Raw genomic sequence first — 23,818 nt, 5'->3', positions numbered from 1 at the left:
TCAGGATGTCCCTGGGACAATGGCCCCACAGCAAGTGACAAAACAGAGATTCAAACTCAGGTCTTTCAGACTCCAAAGTCCAAGCCTGTCATGTAATGACAGAGAAGGAGAATTAATTTTATGTCCAAACCCTCCCTTTCCCCACAAGTCACAGCACCCTGGGCTGACAGGGCCCTTGGTCAGTCCAGTCTGTGACGCAGGGTGGGATATGCTGCCTGCAGGGACCCCATACGGCGAGGTGGCCCAGAGGCCTCACTGCTGTCTGTTTGCTCATCCTGGACTTTGTCTCACAGAGCAGCTTCTGGGAAAGGGTTTATTGTCCTTAGGCCAGGGTGACCTTTTGGCCTGTTTTCTGGCCTTCGTTGAAGATGAGATGGATCGACATGAAAACAGTACGTTTGAGGTTCTGTTTATTTCCTGCATATTTCGGTACGGACCGAGCCCTGTGGCACATTGGGCATGATGTCAGGTGCCAGGATACCACTCTGAGGAAATGTGGGTACCTGGCTGTGTTCTGGGAGCTGAGGCCTTGGGAAAGGGGGTCAGACAAGTCAAAGGGAGCCCAGAGTGGTGGGAGTGGACAAGGAGCATGAGCAAGCGCTGCAGACCTTTGGAGGGGTGGAGCTCTCCTCCCACGTGGCTAGGAGAAGGGTCCTGGGAGGTGCCTGGGAAGAAGCAGCACTTGGAAAGGAGAAGGTGGGAAGTGGGACGTGTGCTTGGGGCAGGGGGTGGCGCCTGGGTGATGGGGAGGGACGCTAGGAAGGCGCTGGGGACCAGCTGGTGCAGGGTCTGAAAGTGGCCAGCATTTGGGTGGGAAACACTAAAGATATTTTGAGCAGGAGTGTGATAAGTTCAAGACTGGGCTGTCGAGAGATGACTTAGTGCCAAGCCTGGTCCACAGAAGGTGCTGGAAACATGTTTGTATTGTGGGGAGGGGAGGGAGGGAGGGAGCTAACAATGATTAGTGCCTTCTCAGCATCTTTTGTGTACCAATTCACTTACTGCTCACAACTACCCCTGAGAGAGATACTATTATTGTCCCTATGTCACAGTTGAAGAGGATAAGTTGGCCCACCCTGTGGCTGTGAGAGGTGGGGGGGGGGGGGCAGAAAGCAGCTACAGTTGCTGAGGGTTGAGCCTGGGGACCTGGGAGGGTGGCTGTGCTGCTGGAGCCAGCAGGTTAGCACATGGGCCCAGGCCTGCTTTGAGCCCAACCCACACAGCCAGCTGCCTGCTCCACCTGCCCAGAGCCCCTCAATCTAGTACATGCAAACTGAACTCCTGACCTCTGCCTCCCTCCCTGCAGCCCACTACCAAGCCTAGTCATCCCCCTGTTGCTGTCCACTCCAATGAAGGCCACCACCATCCAGCTGGCCACCCACACCAGAAAGCTGGGGCATCCTGGAGGCCTCCCTCTTGTAGACCTCCTCCCCCCACCTCCCACCCTCTAAATATCTCTCTGGTCCATTCACTCCTCTTCCAGTCCCCAGACACCACTGAGTCCAAGCTTCCCTCTTCTCTCTCCTACATGGCTAATCCCCTGTTCCACTCTGGTCCTATAGTCCCCTCTCCAGGCAGCAGCCAAAGTCATCATTTCAAAGGACCAGTCTGCTCTAGGCCTTTTCCTGCCTGACACACTCCCAGGTCCTCAGTGGTGTGGGCCCTGCTGATGCCTTCATGTTGCCTAGCCCATGGCCCTCTGGGCCTCTCAGCTTAGACACGTCTTCCAAATCCATGTAGGCAGGTGCTTTTTCACTCATCCATTCATCAGCCCCCAATTCCTTCATTCACACCTGCTGGTTCAGGTGCTGAAGCAGGCAGGCTTGGCCCAGTCCTCACTGGGGGTGGAGGTCAAGTCATGAAATGAGCCCACTGGGCCTTAGCACGTCACTTCTCTTCCTGAAAAAGTTTTCCTTCAAACTTCAGCTCATGCAATGCTTGCTTGGGACAACTTCCCCTGAATGCCCAGATGGGGCTCAGTGACTTTTCTGCACAGTATGGACCTCAGTTGGCAAAGATAACTTGTTAGTATGCTTCCTAGATTAACAGCCATCTCCTCCTTCAACTGTAAGCATCGTGGGAGCTGGATCTTGTCTGCCTCATTCATTGCTGTGCCCCAGTGCCTGGCACCAGCCCTGGCCCTGGGCAGGCCCTTGCTAAACGTCTGCAGGATAAATGACAGATTTAAGGAACAGCAAGTTGGGGTGGAAGATAGAGGGCAGAGCATGAAACCTTGGGGAGCATCAAATCTGAGGAGAGCATGAGAAGTCAAAAGAGGAACAAGAGTGGACAGGGAGAACAGGAGAACCAGGAAAGTTCCAAAAGCAAAAGGAGAAGATTTCACAAAGGGGCAAAGCCTGCTGAGGGGAAAAGGGGTGGATGAAGACTATGAAGAGCCTTTAGGGAATCTGAGTCATTTTTCAGAAAGATATCTTAGAGGCAGGGGGGCCAAGTGATACAGGGAGTGGGAGGGGTGTAGGAGTAAACAAACCCCAAACCTTCTTGAATATTGCTTTGAATTTCTTAACAGCTCAACTGAGTCAGTATCCTCAACTGTAAAATGGGAATGATAATAGTACTAGCCTCACAGTGTTTATGTAAGAATTGAATGAGCTAATGAACCTTATTTAAAATCAAATCCCTCCTTACAAAAATAAACACACATCTACCCTGTGACTCAGCAATTCCATTCCTACATATTTACCCAAGAAATGAAAGTGTGTGTCCACATAAAGACACAAATGTTCATAGAAACTTTAATCACAGTAGCTCAAACTAGAAACAACACAAATGCCCATCAACAGGTGAATAGATAAACAAATCATGGTATATTCATGCAATGACGATACTATTCAGCAATAAAAAGAAACAAGTTACTGAGAAATACAGTAACACAGATGAATTTTACAGATGTTATGCTGAGTGAAAGAACCAGATGCAAAAGAGTATATAATGTATAATTTCATTTTGCCACTAGGTAAAACTAGTCAAAACTAATCTATGGTGGAAACAATCAGAATAGCAGTTGCCTCTGGGAGGCCATTGGGGATTAACTGGGAAAGGGCATGAATGAACATTTTAGGGTGATAGTGATACTCTACATCATAAATTCTCGACAAGGGGGATATTGTCCCAAATGGAGCAAAAGTGGGTCCTTGAAGGGGGGCAAAAAAATCAGACATTACAATGGTTTGTGGTCCTCCAAAGGGCCACAGTACATAAACAGATGTACAGTTTATCTGTGGTACAATACGGTACATGGGGAGGGAGTGATTAGAAAAAACTGTCTAAAAAGTCTTCTTACAGGAGTGATAATGAAATAAAGGTTGAAAACACTGCTATATATCTTTTTTGAAACATTAAGAAATTTTTAGCCATTTTTTATTACTGTAAAATATACAAAACATAAAAGTTACCATTTAGCCATCTTTAAGTGTATAGTTTAGTGGCATAAATACATCCACATTGTCGTGCAACCATCACCACCATCCATCTCCAGAACTTTTTATTTCCCCCAGCTGAAACTCTATACCCATTAACCACTAACTTCCATTCCTCCGTCTTCCTTAACACCACTGGCAACTACTATTATACTTTCTGCTTCTATGAATTTACCTACTCTAGATACCTTACATAAGTGAGCACATATATTTGTCCTTTCATGACTGTGTTGTTTCATTTAGCATAATGTTCTCAAAGTTCATCCATGTTGTAGTTTATGTCAGAATCTCCTTCCTTTTTAAGGCTGAATAATATTCCATTATATCTTTGTACCACAATCCGTTTATCCATTCATCCAGCAATGGGTTTTTCTACTTTTCGGTTATTGTGAATAATGCTGCTATAAACATAGGTGTAGAAATATCTGTTTTGAGTCCCAGCTTTCAATTCTTTTGGGTATATGCTCAGAAGTGAAATTGTTGGATCATATGGTAATTCTGCTTAATTTTTTGAGGAACCACAATTATCATTTTTCATGGCAAGCTGAACCATTTTACATTCCCATCAGCAATGCACAAGGGCTCTAATTTCCCCATATCCTTGGTCAATACCTTGACAGGAGATTTAGGTGTATGAAATTGTCAAAATTATCTAATAGTACATTGAAGATTTGCACATTTCATTCAAGGCAGATTTTTGTGTCTACAAGAAAATCAAACAAAAAGAATCATAAGTAAATATTGAACTTCAGTTAATGATATTGCTAAAGATAAGCAAAGCCAGGCACTAGTTAAAGCAATGAAAGCAGATTTCATTCAGTAACAACTGACAGTAGGGGAAAAAGTTGAGCTTCATTCTGATTTGTGTGTGTAGAGATGACTGGGCTTTTCAAAGGGAGAATGAGGGAGTAGGGAGGAAGAGTGAGCAGGGGGCTCAGGTAGAGTCAGAGAAGTTAAAAATTACAAACCCTTGGTCAGTGTAAATATAAATAGGCCAATTGTGTCTGCTATCTGGCATTATGGAAATTAGAATTCCACCCTCCCACCATAGACTGGGAGACAGAGGGCCTACTCTTCCTGATGATTATATTCAAAGGAATGGATTTCAGGTCTTTGGGAAAGACATTCCTAGGTTGTAGGAGATACATACATATATATCTCCAAAGGATAGAGGAAGGATTTATAATTGTCAGCATTTTTTTTTTTTTTAGTAAATTCTCTAGGACAGGGAGGTGTTGGCGGCAACAAACTGTAAATTCTTTTGGCAGCCTTGAGCTTTTTCAGGCAGGCAATTTTCAGTCGGGCCTTAAGTTGTGAGGAGTCATGCTAGTTTGGACAGTCAGTATGTGCTGAGAGTTCTTTGCAGTTCCCAATAAGCAGACTAAAAATTTTAGAGATGAAGTGTAATGATATCTTCAATTTACTCTGAAATGAATAAAAAAATAAGGTGGACTGCTCGATGGTGAGTCTGTAATAAAGCAAAACACAGCAAACGTTACTGGTAGAATTTATAGTCTGTCACCCTCTTATTAGAATGTGAGCTCCAGGAAGGCAGGGACTTTGTCCCCCTGGCACACAGGCTGTCAATAAATATTTGTAGAATGAATGAACCACACTTGTAAAGTACACAGGATGCGACAGCTTCCTCAACTTTGCAGTTGCCGACAGGCGGACGGTGGAACTCAGGCACAGCGCACGGTCCCTCGCGCTCGCCAGGCCAGGCGGAGTCGCTCTGGCAGCCAGGAGCCTCGGCTCTATGGCCGGTCCTCCCGGGCCGGGGGGAGGGGGCGGTGGAACCTCTCTGGCTGCTCCTGGCGTCCTCTCTATGGCGAGTCCTCCGGGGATGCCGGAGCATGCGTGGACTGCCCCGGCCTGATCGCTATGGCAGCGGCGTCGCTGAGGGCCAGGACTTCGCACTCCCCCCCCTGCGGGGCCGCCTCTCTGGCCTGAGCCGGCCCTCCCGCTGCGGACCGCCTCTCTACCCGCCCCTGCATCCCGACCGTGGGCCAACGCTGGGAACATGCCCCTGGCCGCCTACTGCTACCTGCGGGTCGTGGGCAGAGGCAGCTATGGGGAGGTGACGCTCGTGAAGCACCGGCGGGACGGCAGGCAGGTCAGCGGGGTTGGGGCCCGGCAAGGGGTGGGGTGTCGGCAGAGGTGCACCGAGGACGCCGCTCGGAGGACCAGGCCCGGGGTTGTCTGAAGGGGCTCATCTCGGATGGCACTTCTTCAGGGAAATGCCATCCCAGTCTACTGAGACGAGGTCAAGCCTCCCTGTAATATGCGCCCCAGACTTCCTCTCCTTCTCCCTTGTAGTATTAATTGGTGTGCTGTATCCACATACCTCTCTTCCATCCCCGACAAGTCCACGAGAGCAGGAATCATGCATTCCCGGGACCTAACACAGCGCCTGCCAAGCGTTACTCCTTGAATGAAGGTAGCCAAATGTCTCTAAACTGCTGGACTCACTTAAAACTCACCTCATTATCTTCCCTCCAGATCTTTTCTCAACATCCCGGTTGCAGTGAGTAGCACCACCAACCAGCTAGTTACCCAAGCCGGACACCTGGAGTCCTCTTTAAGCCTCCACCACCCCCACCCCCACCCCCAAACACTGATTATATTCATTTGCTACTAAGCCAACAGTCCTTCTCTCCGTCTCCACTTGTACCAGGCCAATCCAGGACACCATTATCTCTAGCTAGCTATGGCAAAGGCTTCCCAACTGCTCCTGCCACCTTACTCGCTCTGCTCCAATCCATCACTTTCATTGCAGCCTCGGTGACCTTTCAAAATTTTGATCTGATATTGACACTCCTTTGCTTGAAGCACTCTCAGGATATCCCATCACTCTCAGGATAATGAACCAATTTTTCAATGTGGTTTATTGATAGTTATATATTACATATAATGTGTTGTACAAACTGGTACAACTTTGAAACTGAAAGGAGGTGCTCTTAATAGTTACACCAGGACAATCAGACTGCTGAGAGAAGATGTCCCTCCTAAGTATAGGGCCCTCTCATCTCTTCTTCTTTGTCTCAGGTGCTGGTCACTCTGCCTTTTGCTCAGGCATAAGAGATTTATTCAGTAGGCATTGGGGGAATCATTGGATTTTTGAGCTGAGACTAGCTACAAGAATAGCCCCTCACATTTGAAAAGTAGTTTACATGTCACAAAGCATATTTATGTGTGTATTTGTTGAAGAAATTTATATGGTCTTTGAATTCATTGAGGACAATGTACTAGGTGTTAGAGGATATTGATGTTTTAAAAAGTGGGAATAATTTTGTATATTGAGAATCAGTGATTTTGTGTGTGTGTGTGTGTGTGTGTATGTGATAGAGTCTTATTCTGTCACCTAGGCTAAAGTGCAGTGGCATCATTAAAGCTCACAGCAACCTCAAACTCCTGGGCTCAAGCAATTCTCCTGCCTAAGCCTCCTGAGTAGCTGGGATTACAGGCAGGTGCTACTACACCCAGCTAATTTTTTTCTATTTTTTGTAGAGATGGAGTCTCACTTTTGCTCAGGCTGCTCTGCAACTCCTGGCCCCAAGCAATCCTCCCACCTTGGCCTCCCAGAGTGCTAGGATTATAAGCGTGAGCCACTGCACTTGGCCAGTGATTTTTAACCTCATTGGGCCTTGGATCCCTTTGAGTATCTGATGTAATCCATGGATCCATTCGGACTGCAGATGTATATTCAAGTCCATGTATGTTTGTAGAGGGACCTTAGGGGTTAAGGAATTTCTAACACAGATTTTATGATTAATCCAATGGTATGTTCTCTTGGACTCTTTTTTTTGAGACAGAGTCTCACTTTGTTGCCCAGGCTAGAGTGCCGTGTTGTCACCCTAGCTCACAGCAACTTCAAACTCCTGGGCTCAAACGATCCTTCTGCCTCAGCCTCCTGAATAGCTGGGACTACAGGCAACGCACCACCATGCCCGGCTAATTTTTTCTATGTATTTTTAGTTGGCCAATTAATTTCTTTCTATTTTTAGTAGAGATGGGGTCTCGCTCTTGATCAGGCTGGTCTTGAACTCCTGAGCTCAAACGATCCACCCATCTCGGCCTCCCAGAGTGCTAGGATTACAGGTGTGAGCCACTGCTCCCGGAGTCTTGGACTCATTTTTTAGCGTTACTGAAACTGTAAAATGCAGATGGAAAGGATAAAGTTTTGTGACCCCACACTGCTATAAGTCTAACCTGCAAAAAGTATCATTAGTAATAGCAAATATTTTCCACCAATTTTGTGCTTGGGAAAAACAAAATAAATAGGTTATCTGACAGGCTCCAGAAAGTTGGTTTTGAGGACATTCGTAAGAGTCCTCAGATAACTCTGAACCCACAAATCTGTACGTTTATTTCACATTGTAAAAATACATGTTTTCTTTGTAGTATGTCATCAAAAAACTGAACCTTCAAAAAGCCTCTAGCAGAGAGCGGCGAGCTGCCGAACAGGAAGCCCAGCTCTTGTCTCAGCTGAAGCACCCCAACATTGTCACCTACAAGGAGTCATGGGAGGGAGGAGATGGTCTGCTCTACATTGTCATGGGCTTCTGTGAAGGAGGTGATCTGTACCGAAAGCTCAAGGAACAGAAAGGGCAGCTTCTGCCTGAGAGTCAAGTGGTAGAGTGGTTTGTACAGATTGCCATGGCTTTGCAGGTACTGTCTAGACTCACAGCATCCTACTTGCTCCAAGGTGGCAGGAAGATGGCAGATGTATTTCAGGACAATTTTTTCCTCAAATACTTACATTAAAAAAATGTATTTTTTAAAAAATTCATTTATGAAATAGACCCAGTTCCTCTTACTGTAGCATTGGAATGTTTCTGAGTGAGTAATATCTATATTAAAGTAGGCATGGATTTCATGTCTAATTGCAGAATCCAGTTCTTTATTCATTTAATATTTATAGCAAAGTCAATTTTAAGGGCCCTGAGTTGACCTAGAACAAAGAGTGACTGTGTTTATTATCTGCTGGTCACCTGTGTCATGCTGAAACAAGGCTGGGCTAATTAATATGCTAGACTGTGGGGATTTGGGCTTTCATAGTGCTGGGGCAGAGTGGGTGGAAATGCAAAACAAGTTTGTGTTTTAATATACATATACTCAAAAGTGAGAATGTTTATGAAATACCATTTTGGAACTGAGCAGCCTTGTCCAGAATTAATTGACCTTTTTAAAATTCTAAGATACTTTCTCTAAATAAAAATGTTCTTGTTATATATATTTGAAAGTATTATTAAGCTGTGGATTTCATGGGTCTAAGAGGAATGTGCATCTGACTTTGTGTAAGTTGTCCTACCTTCAGTGGGAGTTTATAAGCATATTTTTTAACTGGATTCATGTAGTGCTAAAATGCTAATAATTGTCAAGGTTCCAGGGAACAACTTTGATGGGTACTGGGCAAATTAATATATGGAACTTAATTTTCTTACTTCAAAAGTTGTATATTAGGCCTTTTATTTAGAGATTATAAAACAATAATGTTTTGGTAGGTAGGTAACTAAGTCTCTTTAACTCATGCAATTGCTGATGGTATATAAGAAACTAAGAATAAATAAATAAGCATATTTATATGTAATGAAGTTTTATTTCTCTCCTCAGTATTTACATGAAAAACACATCCTTCATCGAGATCTGAAAACTCAGAATGTCTTCCTAACAAGAACAAACATCATCAAAGTGGGTGATTTAGGAATTGCCCGAGTGTTAGAGAATCACTGTGACATGGCTAGCACCCTCATTGGCACACCTTACTACATGAGTCCTGAATTGTTCTCAAACAAGCCCTATAACTATAAGGTAGGACTGGGCTTTGTATGCTAGCTCCCCTTGTCTTGGGGAAAGTATTCATAATTTCAGAACCCTTCACTATAGTTAAGTCAGAAGAATTATCTGTGAATCAGTTTAGGGAAAATGTCTTTTTTTTGAGACAGAGTCTCACTTTATTGCCCAGGCTAGAGTGCTGTGCGTCAGCCTAGCTCACAGCAACCTCAAACTCCTGGGCTCAGGAGATCCTCTTGCCTCAGCCTCCCAAGTATCTGGGACTACAGGCATGTGCCACCATGCCTGGCTAATTTTTTCTACATATTTTAAGTTGTCTAGCTAATTTCTTTTCTGTTTTTCTTTTTAGTAGAGACAGAGTCTCACTCTTGCTCAGGCTGGTCTTGAACTCCTGACCTTGAGCAATCCACCTGCTTTGGCCTCCCAGAGTGCTAGTATTACAAGTGTGAACCCCTGCCTATCTTCTTTTTTTTTTTTTTTTTAAAGCAGGCAGAATGTAAATAAGCTATTCTGACTTTTAATTGTTTACTGTTTTTCTTTTCTAGTCTGATGTTTGGGCTCTGGGATGCTGTGTCTATGAAATGGCCACCCTGAAGCATGCTTTCAATGCAAAAGACATGAATTCTTTAGTTTATCGGATTATTGAAGGAAAGGTAAATAATAATCTAGAACTAATTGAGCACGGTTTATATAATGCAGCTTTGTAAATAGCTACTGGCAAAATCATTGATGATTTTGATGAGTCAATGAATAATTATTGATATTGGTGAGTTAAGAATGGTGGGTCTCGCCGGGCGCGGTGGCTCACGCCTGTAATCCTAGCTCTCTGGGAGGCCGAGGCAGGCGGATTGCTCAAGGTCAGGAGTTCAAAACTAGCCTGAGCAAGAGTGAGACCCCGTCTCTACTATAAATAGAAAGAAACTAATTGGCCAACTGATATATATATAAAAAAATTAGCTGGGCATGGTGGCGCATGCCTGTAGTCCCAGCTACTCGGGAGGCTGAGACAGAAGGATCGCTCGAGCCCAGGAGTTTGAGGTTGCTGTGAGCTAGGCTGACGCCACGGCACTCACTCTAGCCTGAGCAACAAAGTGAGACTCTGTCTCAAAAAAAAAAAAAAAAAAGAATGGTGGGTCTCTTACAGTGGGAAATTTCAAACTAGAGGAGAAGGGATTGATCATTTCTTAACATTAATCCATAAAGGTGGCTTAATGGTTCAAAAGAATTGGCTTTTGGCCGTGGCTCGTGCCTGTAATCCTAGCTGTCTGGGAGGCCGAGGCGGGTGGATTGCTCGAGGTCAGGAGTTCGAAACTAGCCTGAGCAAGAGCGAGACCCCGTCTCTACTATAAATAGAAAGAAATTAATTGGCCAACTAATATATACAGAAAAAATTAGCCGGGCATGGTGGCGCATGCCTGTAGTCCCAGCTCCTTGGGAGGCTGAGGCAGAAGGATTGCTTGAGCCCAGGAGTTTGAGGTTGCTGTGAGCTAGGCTGACGCCACGCCACTCACTCTAGCCTAGGCAACAAAGTGAGACTCTGTCTCAAAAAAAAAAAAAAAAAAAAAAAGAATTGGCTTTTTGAAAACCTCTCCCTATAGCCACAGGATATACTGGTGCCCTGGGAGATTGTTAGTAATATATCTTCTCAGCAGCTTATGGTTAGATGAGTTCCATTTAAAATGAGTACACTCCATTTGTTGAACTTGTCCCTTTGATAATCATCACAATCACCAGCAGCTATTTAAGAACTATGGAAAGCATTGTTTCTGATATGGACACCAGAGTGACTCATTTTATGTTAGTCCAGTGAGGCTAGTTGTCCTTGGCAGTGTCAGGCACATACTGTTAAGTTTTAAGGTCATAAATCACCTATTGATTTTAATATTATCCCAAGACTCATTTAATCTTTTTATCTGAAAAATATTGAAAAACCCAAAAAAAGTAAAATTTGCCCATAATTCCACTCCTTAAAGAAACAAACAAGAAAGGAATGAAATTCCCCCTTTTTGTGCCCTTCCTTTTGTTCTCTCTTTGCTGTGACAATGGGTCTGGTCATCATCTGTGGCATAATCATCTGTGGCATGCTTTATAAACCTTTGTCTTGCTCTTGCCCTATAATCCTATCTTTCTCTCCTCAACAAACCTCATTTTTATGGTTGTCTTAAAAAAAAAAAAAAGAAAGGAGTGAAATTCCTCTCTCTTTTTATCTATTTCCATACCCTGGAATAACCATTGTTAGTAATTTGGTGCATGGCCTTCCTGGCTTTTTTTTTAAGATAGAGTCTTGCTCTGTGGCCCAGGCTAGAGTGCAGTGGCATCAGCCTAGCTCACAGCAACCTCAAACCCATTGGCTCAAGCAATCCTCCTGGCTTAGCCTCCCGAGTAGCTGGGACTGCAGGCATGCACCACCATTCCTGGCTAATTTTTTCTATTTTTAGTAGAGACAGAGTCTCACTCTTGCTCAGGCTGATCTGGAACTCCTGCCTTGGTCTCCCAGAATGCTAGGATTACAGGTGTCAGCCACTGCACCCAACTCCTTCCTGTCTTTTTCTTGTCTTTATACAGACACAACTCTGGGTGTATATTAATGTATGTACATATACACACAGATACTTAAGAAACAAAAATGTAATCAAGGTTGTACACATTAGTACATAACTGGCTTTTTTGACTTAACATATGAGGGACATCTTTCTGGGTTAGAAACTGTAAGTCTTTTATTTTTTAAGCACCTGCTTAGTATTCTATAGGAAGGAGGTACCATAATTTATTCCACAAGTCCCCCATGGATGGACATTTAAGTTGATTACAGTTATGTACTACCGTAAGAACAATGCTGCATTGAACATCCTGGTACATAAATTTTTAGCAACTCTTGCTCTTATTTCTGAAGGGGAAAAAATAAATCCCCAAATGGCACTGCTGGGTTGAAGGATATACTTTTACAATCTTACAACTTGTTATTATAACCAGGACACCAGTATACTTTCTGTAGACTAATATACTGGTTATTTTGTGCTTATGTGGATACATGACTTTAAATAAATATTAGGAAACCTCTACCAGCTTTTACTTTGTTAGTCATAATTGCAGTACTGTTTTTCTTTGTAGCTGCCGCCAATGCCAAGAGATTATAGCCCAGAGCTGGCAGAATTGATAAGAACAATGTTGAGCAAAAGGCCTGAAGAAAGACCCTCTGTGAGGAGCATCCTGAGGCAGCCTTATATAAAGAACCAAATATGCATCTTTTTGGAGGCCACAAAGGCGTAAGATACTTCCCTTGCAAATAGCTGGACTAAATAGATGGAGTAAAAAATAATTTTTATAATTGTCTTATGAGTGAATTTATGGTGAGCTTTTTAAACACAAAATAAAATTGCATGATTAGAATATGTAGAGGAGGCAAAATTCTACCTCAGAGTGTTTTGGCTGCGCCTGAGAATTAAACTGACAAATTAACAGGAGAAAAGCATACACATTTATTTAATAGTTATATAAGTTTTATGTGACACAGGAGTCCTCATAAGGAAATGAAGACCCAAAGAAGTGGCAAAACTTAAATGCATTTATGCTAGATTGAACAAAGAGAGGTGATTATGGAAAAGTAACTAAACTATGTGGAGAGGCTGAAGGAAGATAAGAATTATTTTAACAAGACCTGTTTGTACAGAATTCTCTCAGTCTCAACTCTCTGTTCCTTTTTAGTTTTTAATTTTTTTTTTTTTGAGACAGGGTCTCATTCTTTTGTCCAGGCTGAAATTCAGTGACATAATCATATTGCAGCCTTAAACTCCTGTGTTCTTTGACTTGTAGGTTCTACCTTCACCAAACAGGTGTCCCAGGATCTAAGACTAAGGGCTGGGCAAGACTCACAATCTCCTTGACTAGTCTTCCTGCCTTGTGGCATGTTGAATTTGGAAGGAGAGGAGAAATGTTGGAGAGGCCCAGGGGATAAAGGAGGACCGTCTTTTTGCTCACATTCTCTGTAACTTGCCACCAAACAGCCCTTTGGCTTTCCACTGCCCTGGTCTCTGTGGTACCCTTGAATTCTCCGGGGGTTTACTCAGTTTTAGAAATGACATACTAAAATAGTTGGAGATATTATTCCTGTATGCATTTATTCTGCAAGTCAGGACTGAGTATATCAATCATTTTTACTCTCAAACTTGGCAAAGAAGTTGTGTTATTACAAATATGTGAAACTTGAAAATGAAACTCATAATAACTTCTTTCTTTTCTTCTTCATAAAGAAAAACCTCCAAAAATAACATTAAAAATGGTGACTCTAAATCCAAGCCTGTTGCTACAGTGGTTTCTGGAAAGGCAGAATCAAATCACAAAGTAATTCACCCCCAAATACACTCTTCTGAGGGCTTCAAGACATATGTCATGGTATGTTTCTTTTTAAAGGGTACAGGTTTTAGAAATTGTACTTTAAAAACTAGGCTAGCGAAGCAAATTATGTGTGAAATGACAATGCTTCACTAGAGATGCTGTTGTATGCTTCCTTTATATAAGTAAGAGTGCTGATGAAGGCGATGCATTTAGCCCCCTTTATCCAAAGCAGACTGTCAGACTTCACACAGCCAGTGCTGTAATAACTTCAAGAAATTTTTAGGTGAAATTTGTGTAACATAAAATTAACCATTTTAAAGTGAACAAATTGCATTAAGTACATTCATAATGTTGTGTAACCATTACCTCTATTTAGTTCCAAAACATTTTTATAACCCCAAAGGAAACCCCTTACCCATTAAGCAGTCGCTCCCCATTTCTCCTCCACCCAGCTCCTGGCAACCACTAGTATGTTTTCTGACTCTATGAATTTATCTATACGGGCTATTTCATATAAATGGAATAAAAATATGTGACCTTTTGTATCTGGTTTCTTTCACTTAGCATGTTTTCAAGATTCACCCATGTAGTATATATCGATATTTCATTTCTTTTCAAATCTAATATTTCATTGTATGGATCTACCACAATTTGTCCATTCATCCATTGGTGGACGTTTGGGTTGTTTTTACCTTTTAGCTATTGCTATGAACATTTGTATGCAAGTTTTGAGTACCCAGTTCTTTTGGGTATATACCTAGGATTGGAATTGCTGAGTCAAATGGTAATTTTATATTTAACTTTTTGAGTAACTACCATACTGTTTTCTACAGTGACTGCACCATTGTACATTCCCATAAGTAATGCACAAGGGTTCCAATTTTTCACATCCTTACCAACACTTATTTTGTTTTTTTAATTCAAGCCATCCTATTGGATGTGAAGTAGCATCTCATTATAGTTTTAGTTTGCAGTATCCTAATGACTAATGATATAGAGCATCTTTTTACAGCTTGTGTGCCATTTGTCTGTCTTCTTTAAAGACATGTCTGTTAAGTCTTTTGCCCATTTTTTAATTGGATTTTTTGTCTTTTTGTTGTTAAGTTGTAAGAGTTGTTTCTGTGTTCCCTGTATTAGACCCTTATGAGATGCGTGACTTGAAAATATTTTCTCCATTCTGTAGGTTGTCTTTATTTATTTTTAAATATATCTATTTTAATTTTAAATATATATTTTCTTATTTCTTTTTTTATTATTTTTATATATTCTTTTTTTATTATTTTTTTCCCAAATCATGGCTTGTTGGATTATTTCTTATTTTTAAAATACATATTTCATATTTTCTATATATTTCCAAGCTTCCCGAATAGATAGGACTATAGGTGCACACTACCATGCCTGCCTAATTGTTAAATTTTTTTTGAGATAGGGTCTTGCTATGTTGTCCAAGCTGGTCTCAAACTTTTTAACCTCCTAAAGTGCTGAGATTATAAATTGTAAGAGTTCTTTCTATGTTCCAGGTATCAGACTCTTACTAGATATGACTTGAAAATATTTTCTCCGTTCCGTAGGTTGTCCTCATTTTCTTTTTTTAAAATTTTTAATATATATTTTCTTATTTATCTATTTTTCTTTTGTTGCTTGTGCATTTGATGTCATATCTAAGAATCCCTTGCCTGATCCAATATCTTGAAGGTGAGGAGGGGTGAGGCAGCCTCACGTCAGTGGCTTTCTCGCGCAGTGCGGGCTCCGCGTCGGCTCGGGTCAAGGCTGAGGCACAGAGCACGCAGAGAGGCCGAGGAAGGGCTGCCGCCTGTTCCGCCGGAGAAGAGGGTGGCTTCTAACAGTTTTATAGTTTTAGCTCTTTTATTTAGGTTGTTGATCCATTTTTTTGTTTGTGATTTTTTTTAATGTGATAAAATACACATTGGAAGTATGAGTCCTCTATCTTTTGGGCTATTTGGCTATTTGGGTCTTTTGAAATTCCATGTGAATTTTAGGATGGATTTTTCTGTTTCTGCAAAAAAGTCATTGCAATTTTGATAGGGATTACATTGAACCTATAGATTGCTCTGGGTAATCTGGACATCTTAACAATATTAAGTCTTCCTATCCCTGAATGTGAATGTATTACCATTTATGTATGTTGTCTTTAATTTCTTTCAGCAGTTTTATAGTTTTCATTGTATAAGTCTTTCACCTTTTTGTTAATTCCTAAGTATTTTATTTTTTTTTTCATGCTATTGTAAATGGAATTGTTTTTATAATTTACTTTACAGGTTATTGATTGTTAGTGTATAAAAATTCAAATGAGGCAGGGCATAGTGGCTCACATTTGTAATCCCAGTACTTAAGGAGGCTGAGGCAAGAGGATCACTTGAGGCCAGAAGTTCAAGACCAGCCTGGGCAACATAGCAATACCCCATCTCTAAAAAAAATTTTTAAGAATTAGCTGGTCAGTCATGGTGGCATGTGCCTGTAGTCCCAGCTACTCAGGAGGGTGAGGCAGAAAAATCATTTAGCCCAGGAGTTTGAGGCTACAGTGAGCTGTGATTGCACCATTGCACTCCAGCCTCAGCGACAGAGTGAGGCCCTGTCTCTTAAAAAAAAAAAAAAGCAACTTATTTTTGTGTGTTGACTTTGCCTCTTGCTACTTTGCTAAATTCATTAGTTCTAAGAGTTTTTTTGTGTAATCTTTAGGGTTTTCTATATATAAGATAATATCATCTGCAAACAGATAATTTTACTTCTTCCTTTTTAATTTTGATTCCTTTTATTTCTTTTTATTGCTTAATGGCACTGGCTAGATCTTTCTATACTATATTGAGTAGAAGTGGGCATCATTGCTCTGCTTTTTTTTTTATTTATTTTTTTTTATTTTGAGGCAGAGTCTCACTCTTTTGCCCTGGCTACAGTGCCATGGCATCAGCTTAGCTCACAGCAACCTCAAACTCCTGGGCTCAAGCAATCCTCCTGCCTCAGCCTCCCAAGTAGCTGGGACTACAGGCATATGCCACCATGCCCGGCTAATTTTTTCTATATATATTAGTTGGCCAATTAATTTCTTTCTATTTTTAGTAGAGACTCGTTCTCCATCTTGCTCAGGCTGGTTTCGAACTCCGGACCTTGAGCGATCCTCCCACCTCCGCCTCCCAGAGTGCTAGGATTACAGGCGTGAGCCACCGCGCCTGGCCTATTGCTTTATTTTTGATCTTGGAAGAAAAACTTTTAGTCTTTTAAGTATAACGGTCACTGTGGGTGTTTCATATATGACTTTTATCATGTTGAGAGTTTTCTTCTATTCCAATATTATTATTATTTTTTTTATCATGAAAGGGTGTTGAATTTTGTCAAATGCTTTTTCTATATTGATTGGGATGATCATTTGGTTTTTTCCTTCATTCTGTTCATGTGGTCTGTTACACTGATTGATTTTCACTTGCCTCAGAATAGGCAAATCCAGCAGGGACAAGTGTTGCCAGGGGTTGGCAGAGGGAGAATGGAGAATGACCGTTACTGGGTACTGGGTTTCTTTTCACAGTAATAAAAATATTCCTCTGTTTAAACTGATACACAGCATAACTGGTTTCCCTAAAATGACAACTAGAGCATAGCCATCCTTGCATTCCAGGAATAAATCCCACTTGGTCACATTTTAACTACTTTTAAGTATATACTTCAGTGTCCTTAATTATAGTCACAAAGTCATACAACTATCACCACTATATTCTAAAACCCTTTCTTCATTCCAAATAGAAACTCTGTACCTATTGAGCAATAACTCTGTATTCTCCCTATCCTCAGGCCCTGTTAACTTCCCATCTACTTTCTATCGCTATGAATTTGGCTATTTTATGTATATTATATAAGTGGAATCATACAGTATTTGTCTGTTTTGTGTCTGGCTTATTTCACTTTGCATGATTTATGTGTTGATCCATGTTATAGCATGCATCAGAACTTCATTCCTTTTTATGGGTTAGTAATATTCCATTGTATGTATTATATATACCACATTTTTTCCCCCATTTGTCTGCTGATAGACATTTGGGTTATTTCTAACTTTTGGCTATTTAGAATAATGCCGCTATAAACTTTGGTGCACAAATATCTGTTTGAATCCCTGCTTTCAGTTCTGTGGAGTGTATAACTAGGAGTGGAATTGTTGGGTCATATGGAAATTCTGTGTTTAACTTTTTGAGGAACCTGTTGTTTCATTTTGAGTTAATTTTTGTATATGGTGTGAAGAGTGCTATAATAATTTAGAAACACATTTTCATTCAGGGTGAAGATAAATGTTCGTCCCAGGAGAAACCCAAGGTCATTGGTCCCTTGAAGTCTGCTAGTCTGAAAGGCCACACCTGTAAACTAGACTTGAGCAATGTTACAGAGTCACTAGCCACGATCAGTAGGGTAAATATTGACATCTTACCTGCAGAAGGGAGGAGCTCGGTGAGGGACGGCTTAGTTCGAGAGGATCAACCAAGACACTTAAATGCCTCTAATGAGTTAGAAGGTAAATGCCATATTTCTCAAGTGAAGCAGGAGACACTGCAGGATATCACTAAGTCCAGTGCTCATCCTGAAATCCTGATTCCTACATGGTCTTCTGATGCCACTGGGGCAAAGAATGAACCAGTGAAGCCTCTGCAGCTTCTAAACAAAGACCAAAAGCCAAAGGACCAGGTGAGTGATACACACACATAAAATATTGGTTTCAGAGAGAGGACTGGAATGTACTATTACAAAAATGTGGGTCATGTTGTTTGATTATGCTTTAGTTATCATTTTAGGGAAATCAGTTATTCTGTGTAACAATGGAAACAGAAGAATATTTTTATCACTCCAAAAAGAAACCCAGTATCCAGTAACTGTCATGGTCCATTCCCCCTTTATTTTACCCTAAGCCCTGGCAACATTTGTCCCTATGGATTTGCCTATTCTGAGCATTTCATATAAATGGCATAATACAGTTTATGGTCTTTTATGTGTGTTTGTCTTCTTTTAGCCCTTTTTCAAGATTTATCTATGGTGTAGCATGTACCAAGTATTTCATTCTTTTTTATCGTCAATATAATTTCCACGGTATATATATATATTATTTTATTTATCCATTCATCAGTTGATGAACATATGGGTTGTTTCCACTTTTTGGATACTGTGGGTAATGCTGCTGTGAATATTCATGTACAACTTTTTGTGTGGACTTATGTTTTCAGTTTTGTTGGGAGTTGAATTGCTGGGTCATATGGTAATGCTATGTGTAACTTTTTGAGGAACTACAAAACTCTTTTCCAATGCAACTGTATGATTTTACTTCTACCAACAATATATGAGGGTCTCAGTTTCTCTGCATCCTTATCAACACTAGTTATTGTCTATCGTTTTGATCATAACTATCCTAGGAGGTGTGAAGTGGTTTTGATTTGCATCTCCCTAATGACTAATGATGTTGAACATCTTTTAATATACTTTTTGGCCATTTGTGTACCTCCTTTGGAGAAATAATCTATTCAGATTCTTTGCTAATATTTAATTGGTTTATATATCTTTTTGTTATTGAATTGTGAGAGTGTCTATTCTAGATACCAGTTCCTCATTAGATATAGCATTTGAAAATATTATCTTCAGGCAGGTGCAGTGGCTCATTCCTATAACCCCACTACCTTGGAAGCCTGAGGTGGGAGGATTGCTTGAGGCTAGGAGTTTAAGAACAGCCTGGACAACATAGTGAGACCCCAGCTCTAAAAACATAAAAATAAAAATAGCTGGGTATGGTAGCATGTGCCTGTAGTCCCAGCTGGGTGGGAGGCTGAGACAGGAGGGTCACTTGAGCCCAGGAGTTTGAGGCTGTGGTGAGCTATGATTGCATCTCTGCACTTCAGCCTGGATGACAGAGGAAGGCCCCATCTCTAAAAAGAAAAGTCTCACATTCTGTGAGTTGTTTTTTCACTTTCTTGATGATGTCCTTTGAAACACAAAAGTTTAAAATTTTTATGAAATCCAATTATGTCTATTTTTTTTCTTTTGTAGCTTGTGCTTATAATGTCATGTTTTCTTTTACGAATTTATAGTTTTGGCTCTTACATTTAGGTCTGTGATCTATTTTGAGTTAATTTTTGTGTATGATGTGAGGAAGGGATACAACTTCATTCTTTTGTATGTGAATATCCAGTTGTCCCAGCACCATTTGTTGAAAAGATTATTTTTTCCCCGTTGGAGTGTCTTGGTACCCTGTAGAAAATCAATAGACTGAAAATGTAAGGATTTTTCATAGGCTTTCAATTCTGTACCATTGATCTATATGTCTGTCTTAATAACACATTATCTTGATTACTGTAGCTTTGTAGTAAGTGTTGAAATTGGGAAGTGTGAGTCTGCTAACTTTATTTGTATTTTTCAATATTATTTTAGCTGTTTGGGTCCTCTATATTTCTGTGTGAATTTTAAGATCAGCTTGTCAGTTTTTGCAAAAAATGCTTGGATTTTGACAGGGATTGCTTTGAATCTGTAGATCATTTGCAGAATATTGCTATCTTAATATATAAGTCTTCCAATCCATGAATATGGGATGTCTTTCTATTTGGTTAGGTCTTCTTTAATTTCTCTCTTTCTCTCTCTCTCTCTCTCTCTCTTTTTTGAGATGGGGTCTCATTCTGTTGCCCTGGCATCACCATAGCTCTCACTGCAACCTCAAACTCCTGGGCTCAAGTGATCCTTCTGCCATAGTCTCCTGAGTTGCTGGGATTATAGGCAAGTGCTGCCATGGCAGGCTAATTTTTCTATATTTTGTAGGAATGGGGTCTTGCTCTTGCTCAGGCAGGTCTGGAACTCCTGATCTTAAGCAATCCTCCTGCCTTGGCCTCTCAAAGTGCTAGGATTACAGACATGAGCCACCACACCCGTCCTGTTCTTTAATTTCTTACAATGATGTTTGTTGTTTTCATTGTATAAGTCTTGAACTCATTTTGTTGAATTTGTTTCTAAGTATTTTATTGTTTTTGATGCTATTATAAATGGAATTATTTTCATAATTTCATTTCCATGTTCATTGCTAGTGTATAGAAATATAATTGATTTTTTAATATTGATCTTTTATTCTGCAACCTTGCTGAACTCATTTATTGGTTCAAATAATTTTTTTAAGTGGTCTCTTTGGATTTTCTGAATATAAGATCATGTAATCTGTGAATAGAGATAATAGTTTTAGTTATTCATTTCCAATCTGGAATCCTTTTATTTCTTTTTCTTACCAAATTGCCTTGGCTAAAACCTCCAGTACAGTGTTGAATAGAAATTATGGGAGTGGACATCGTTATCTTATTCCTGATTGAATCTGTTGTCTTACACCAGGCTTTTTTGAGCAGGCTTTTTTTTTTTTTTTTTTTTTTGAGACAGAGTCTTACTTTGTTGCCCTGGCTAGAATGCCGTAGCGTCAGCCTAGCTCACAGCAACCTCAAACTCCTAGGCTCAAACAATCCTCCTGCCTCAGCCTCCTGAGTAGATGGGACTATAAGCACGCGCCACCATGCCCGGCTAATTTTTTCTATATATTTCTAGTTAGCCAATTAATTTCTTTCAATTTTTAGTAGAGATGGGGTCTCGCTCTTGCTCAGTCTGGTTTCAAACTCTTGACCTCGAGCGATCCTCCCGCCTCTGCCTCCCAAAGTGCTAGGATTATAGGCATGAGCCACGGCACCTGGCCTAGAGCAGGCTTTTTTGTTTGTTTGATGGAATTTCAAGTCTAGCATTTTCTCTTTCTTTTGTTTTTACTTTTGTTTTCTTCTTCATAAAGTGGACAGACTTTTTAAAAACCAATTGGATTTAATGGAGAAGCTCCTTAATTGTTCTTATCATTCTTGTACATATAACTAAGTTTTATTTTGAATACTCTGTACTTACTACCAGTAGAGAAACATTTATTTTCCTCTTCAGAATTAGATCATTTGTTGTGTGTTTTCTTGGTCTCCTTGTTTAGCTAGATTATTATATAATAATATTGTAAAATTAATCATTTACCATATTTTGCATCCCATATTAGGTATACTCTTTGAAGAATAAATTTACAAGTTATTTTACCTACAGTTTTGTGTTTGCCAGAGATATAAAAATGTTGTCTTGGCTGGGTGAGGTGGCTCATCCCTGTAATCCTAGCACTCTGGAGGCTAAGGCAGGAGGATCACTTAAATTCAGGAGTTTGAGACCAGCCTAAACAAGAGCAAGACCCTGTCTCTACAAAAAATAGAAAAATTAGCTGGGTATGGTAGGACACACCTATAGTCTCAGCTCCTTGGGAGGCTGAGGCAGGAGGATCACTTTAGCCCAGGAGTTTGAGGTTGCTGTGAGCTATGATGACACCACTATACTCTAGCCAGGGCAACAAAGTGAGACTGTGTCTCAAAAAAAAAAAAAATGTTGTCTTAATGATAATGGCTGTTAGGGGCCGGTTGCCGTGGCTCGTACTTATAATCCTAGCACTGTGGGAAGCCAAGGCTGGAGGATCACTTGAGGTCAGGAGTTCATGAACTGCCTGAGCAAGAGTGAGACCCCATCTCTTAAAAAACCAAAATAATAATGGCTGTTAGAATGCAATTTTACCTTGTATTACTATCACATTGTTCATTTTTCTTTCTAAAATGTTCCAATAGTAGGTTCTTGATAAAAATGTGTTGATTGAATGATATTCAATTATCATTGCCCTTATACTTGAAAACCTAGGTATTCTAATACTTAAAAATTGGCAAAAATAGATGCAAGAATCCACCAGGTACAGTAGCATGTGCCTGTAGTCCCAGTTTTTCAGGAGGCTGAGACAGGAGGATTGCTTGAACCCAGGAGTTCAAAACCAGCCTAGGCAACATAGTGAGACCCCAAATCTGAATAAATGAATGAATGAGTGACTGCAAGCAAGAATATATTTTATTTTAATGTTTGGTATGCATTTGTTTCTAAAACCATCTATCCAAATAAAATACTAAGTCCCTGGTGATCTTTATAACTTAAAAGGTAATGTGCTACCAATAGTTCTCATTCTCTGAGCATCTAATATGTGATAGACATAGTCCTAAGTACTTTTAGTGTATCATTTCAGCTAATCCTCAGATAGTAATACCATGTGTGGTGGGCATTAAACCCATTTTTCAATGAGCAAACTGGGCTCAGAAATATTAAATTTCTCCCATAAGACTCCATCTAACTCCTAACTCCATCTAACATCTAAACTCAATGCTCTTTTCTTTGTGTTCTTTAGGGTATATCCAAATAACTGACAGTTACTTGGAAAGCAAATGTATATTAAATTGGAGTTCATTTCAGACATTTGTTCATTTTCAGGATAGAAAATCTATTAAAAGTTATGAAGAGATTTAAGAAAAAACTGAATCAAACGTGAGTAGTTTAAGGCTAATCACGATTTGAGTAATTTAGTTAAAATAATTATTTTTATTTAGGAGAAGAGAAAAAAAGCCAGAACATTTAGATAACTGATATCAGCATTATTTCTTTGGCTGTCATCACTGCAAATAAGCATTCATTTGGAGAAAGAGTGTTCCTCCTTCTCATTTTCATTTACCATTTTAAAAGTAATGGAGGAGGAGGAGAAGGAAAAAAAGAGGTAGATATGGAGGGTTTGGCCATCTGGAAGTTCAAAAGACTATTTCATTATTTTGTGGGGTTTTGTTTGGCATGTTTCTTTCATCTTACTATTTTTAAGGACCAAGTTGCTGGTGAATGTATTAAAGAAAAACAGGGCAGAATCCACTCAGGTTTACAGCCGCACAGCTCTTGGGCTGAACCTTCCCTGTCTCGACAGCGACGGCAGAAGAAAAGAGAACAGACTGAGCACGGTGGGGGGAAGAGACAGGTTGGTGGAGATCTCTTTGCAGTAATTCATTGTGCTGCTGTTTGGGAGATAGACTTTGGGAAGCTCAATTTCTATTTAGAATGATTAACAGTTGCCTAAAAGACACGTAAGAAAATGAAAGGAACATACAGAGAAGGGTGGCAATTGCAAGATGCTAAATATCAATTTTCAAATATCAGTGTAGCTGAAAGCAGAAGAAAGATTTTATCTTCCCCAGCAAAGATGGGCAGATTATTGTGAGAGTTAAAGGAGCAGGCTAATGAGGGTAGATTTTTGACCCCTTCTCTATTATACTGATGATCATCATTATCTTCTTCTGCATCTTTCCTCATCTTCTGCACAAAATCATGTTGACGCCTCATTTCTTCAAGTAACTTTCACAGGCACC

The 23,818-nt window shown here is 40.5% G+C and overlaps 1 protein-coding gene across 8 annotated transcripts in view; it reads left to right on the top strand.

The window, feature by feature from the left end:
• Positions 1-5,234: 5,234 nt before the first annotated feature.
• Positions 5,235-23,818, top strand: part of NEK4 (NIMA related kinase 4) — a 39,582-nt gene continuing 20,998 nt past the window's right edge. For 2 of the 8 annotated variants that reach the window (XM_012771560.3, XM_012771558.3), the window contains exons 1-8: positions 5,237-5,553; positions 7,842-8,108; positions 9,054-9,251; positions 9,779-9,886; positions 12,345-12,499; positions 13,484-13,625; positions 17,853-18,254; positions 23,281-23,430. In XM_012771560.3, the coding sequence (XP_012627014.2) occupies positions 5,461-5,553; positions 7,842-8,108; positions 9,054-9,251; positions 9,779-9,886; positions 12,345-12,499; positions 13,484-13,625; positions 17,853-18,254; positions 23,281-23,430 (1,515 nt within the window). In that variant the 5' untranslated portion in view covers positions 5,237-5,460. Of the gene's footprint in view, positions 5,554-5,756; positions 5,878-7,841; positions 8,109-9,053; positions 9,252-9,778; positions 9,887-12,344; positions 12,500-13,483; positions 13,626-17,852; positions 18,255-23,280; positions 23,431-23,818 lie in introns of all 8 variants that reach the window. The other 6 variants (XM_076008410.1, XM_076008413.1, XM_076008411.1 and 3 more) reach the window with 6 other exon arrangements.

Source organism: Microcebus murinus, chromosome 1 (genome assembly GCF_040939455.1).
Source record: "Microcebus murinus isolate Inina chromosome 1, M.murinus_Inina_mat1.0, whole genome shotgun sequence".
Lineage (NCBI taxonomy): Eukaryota > Metazoa > Chordata > Mammalia > Primates > Cheirogaleidae > Microcebus > Microcebus murinus.
This window is presented reverse-complemented; position numbering and strand designations above follow the sequence as displayed.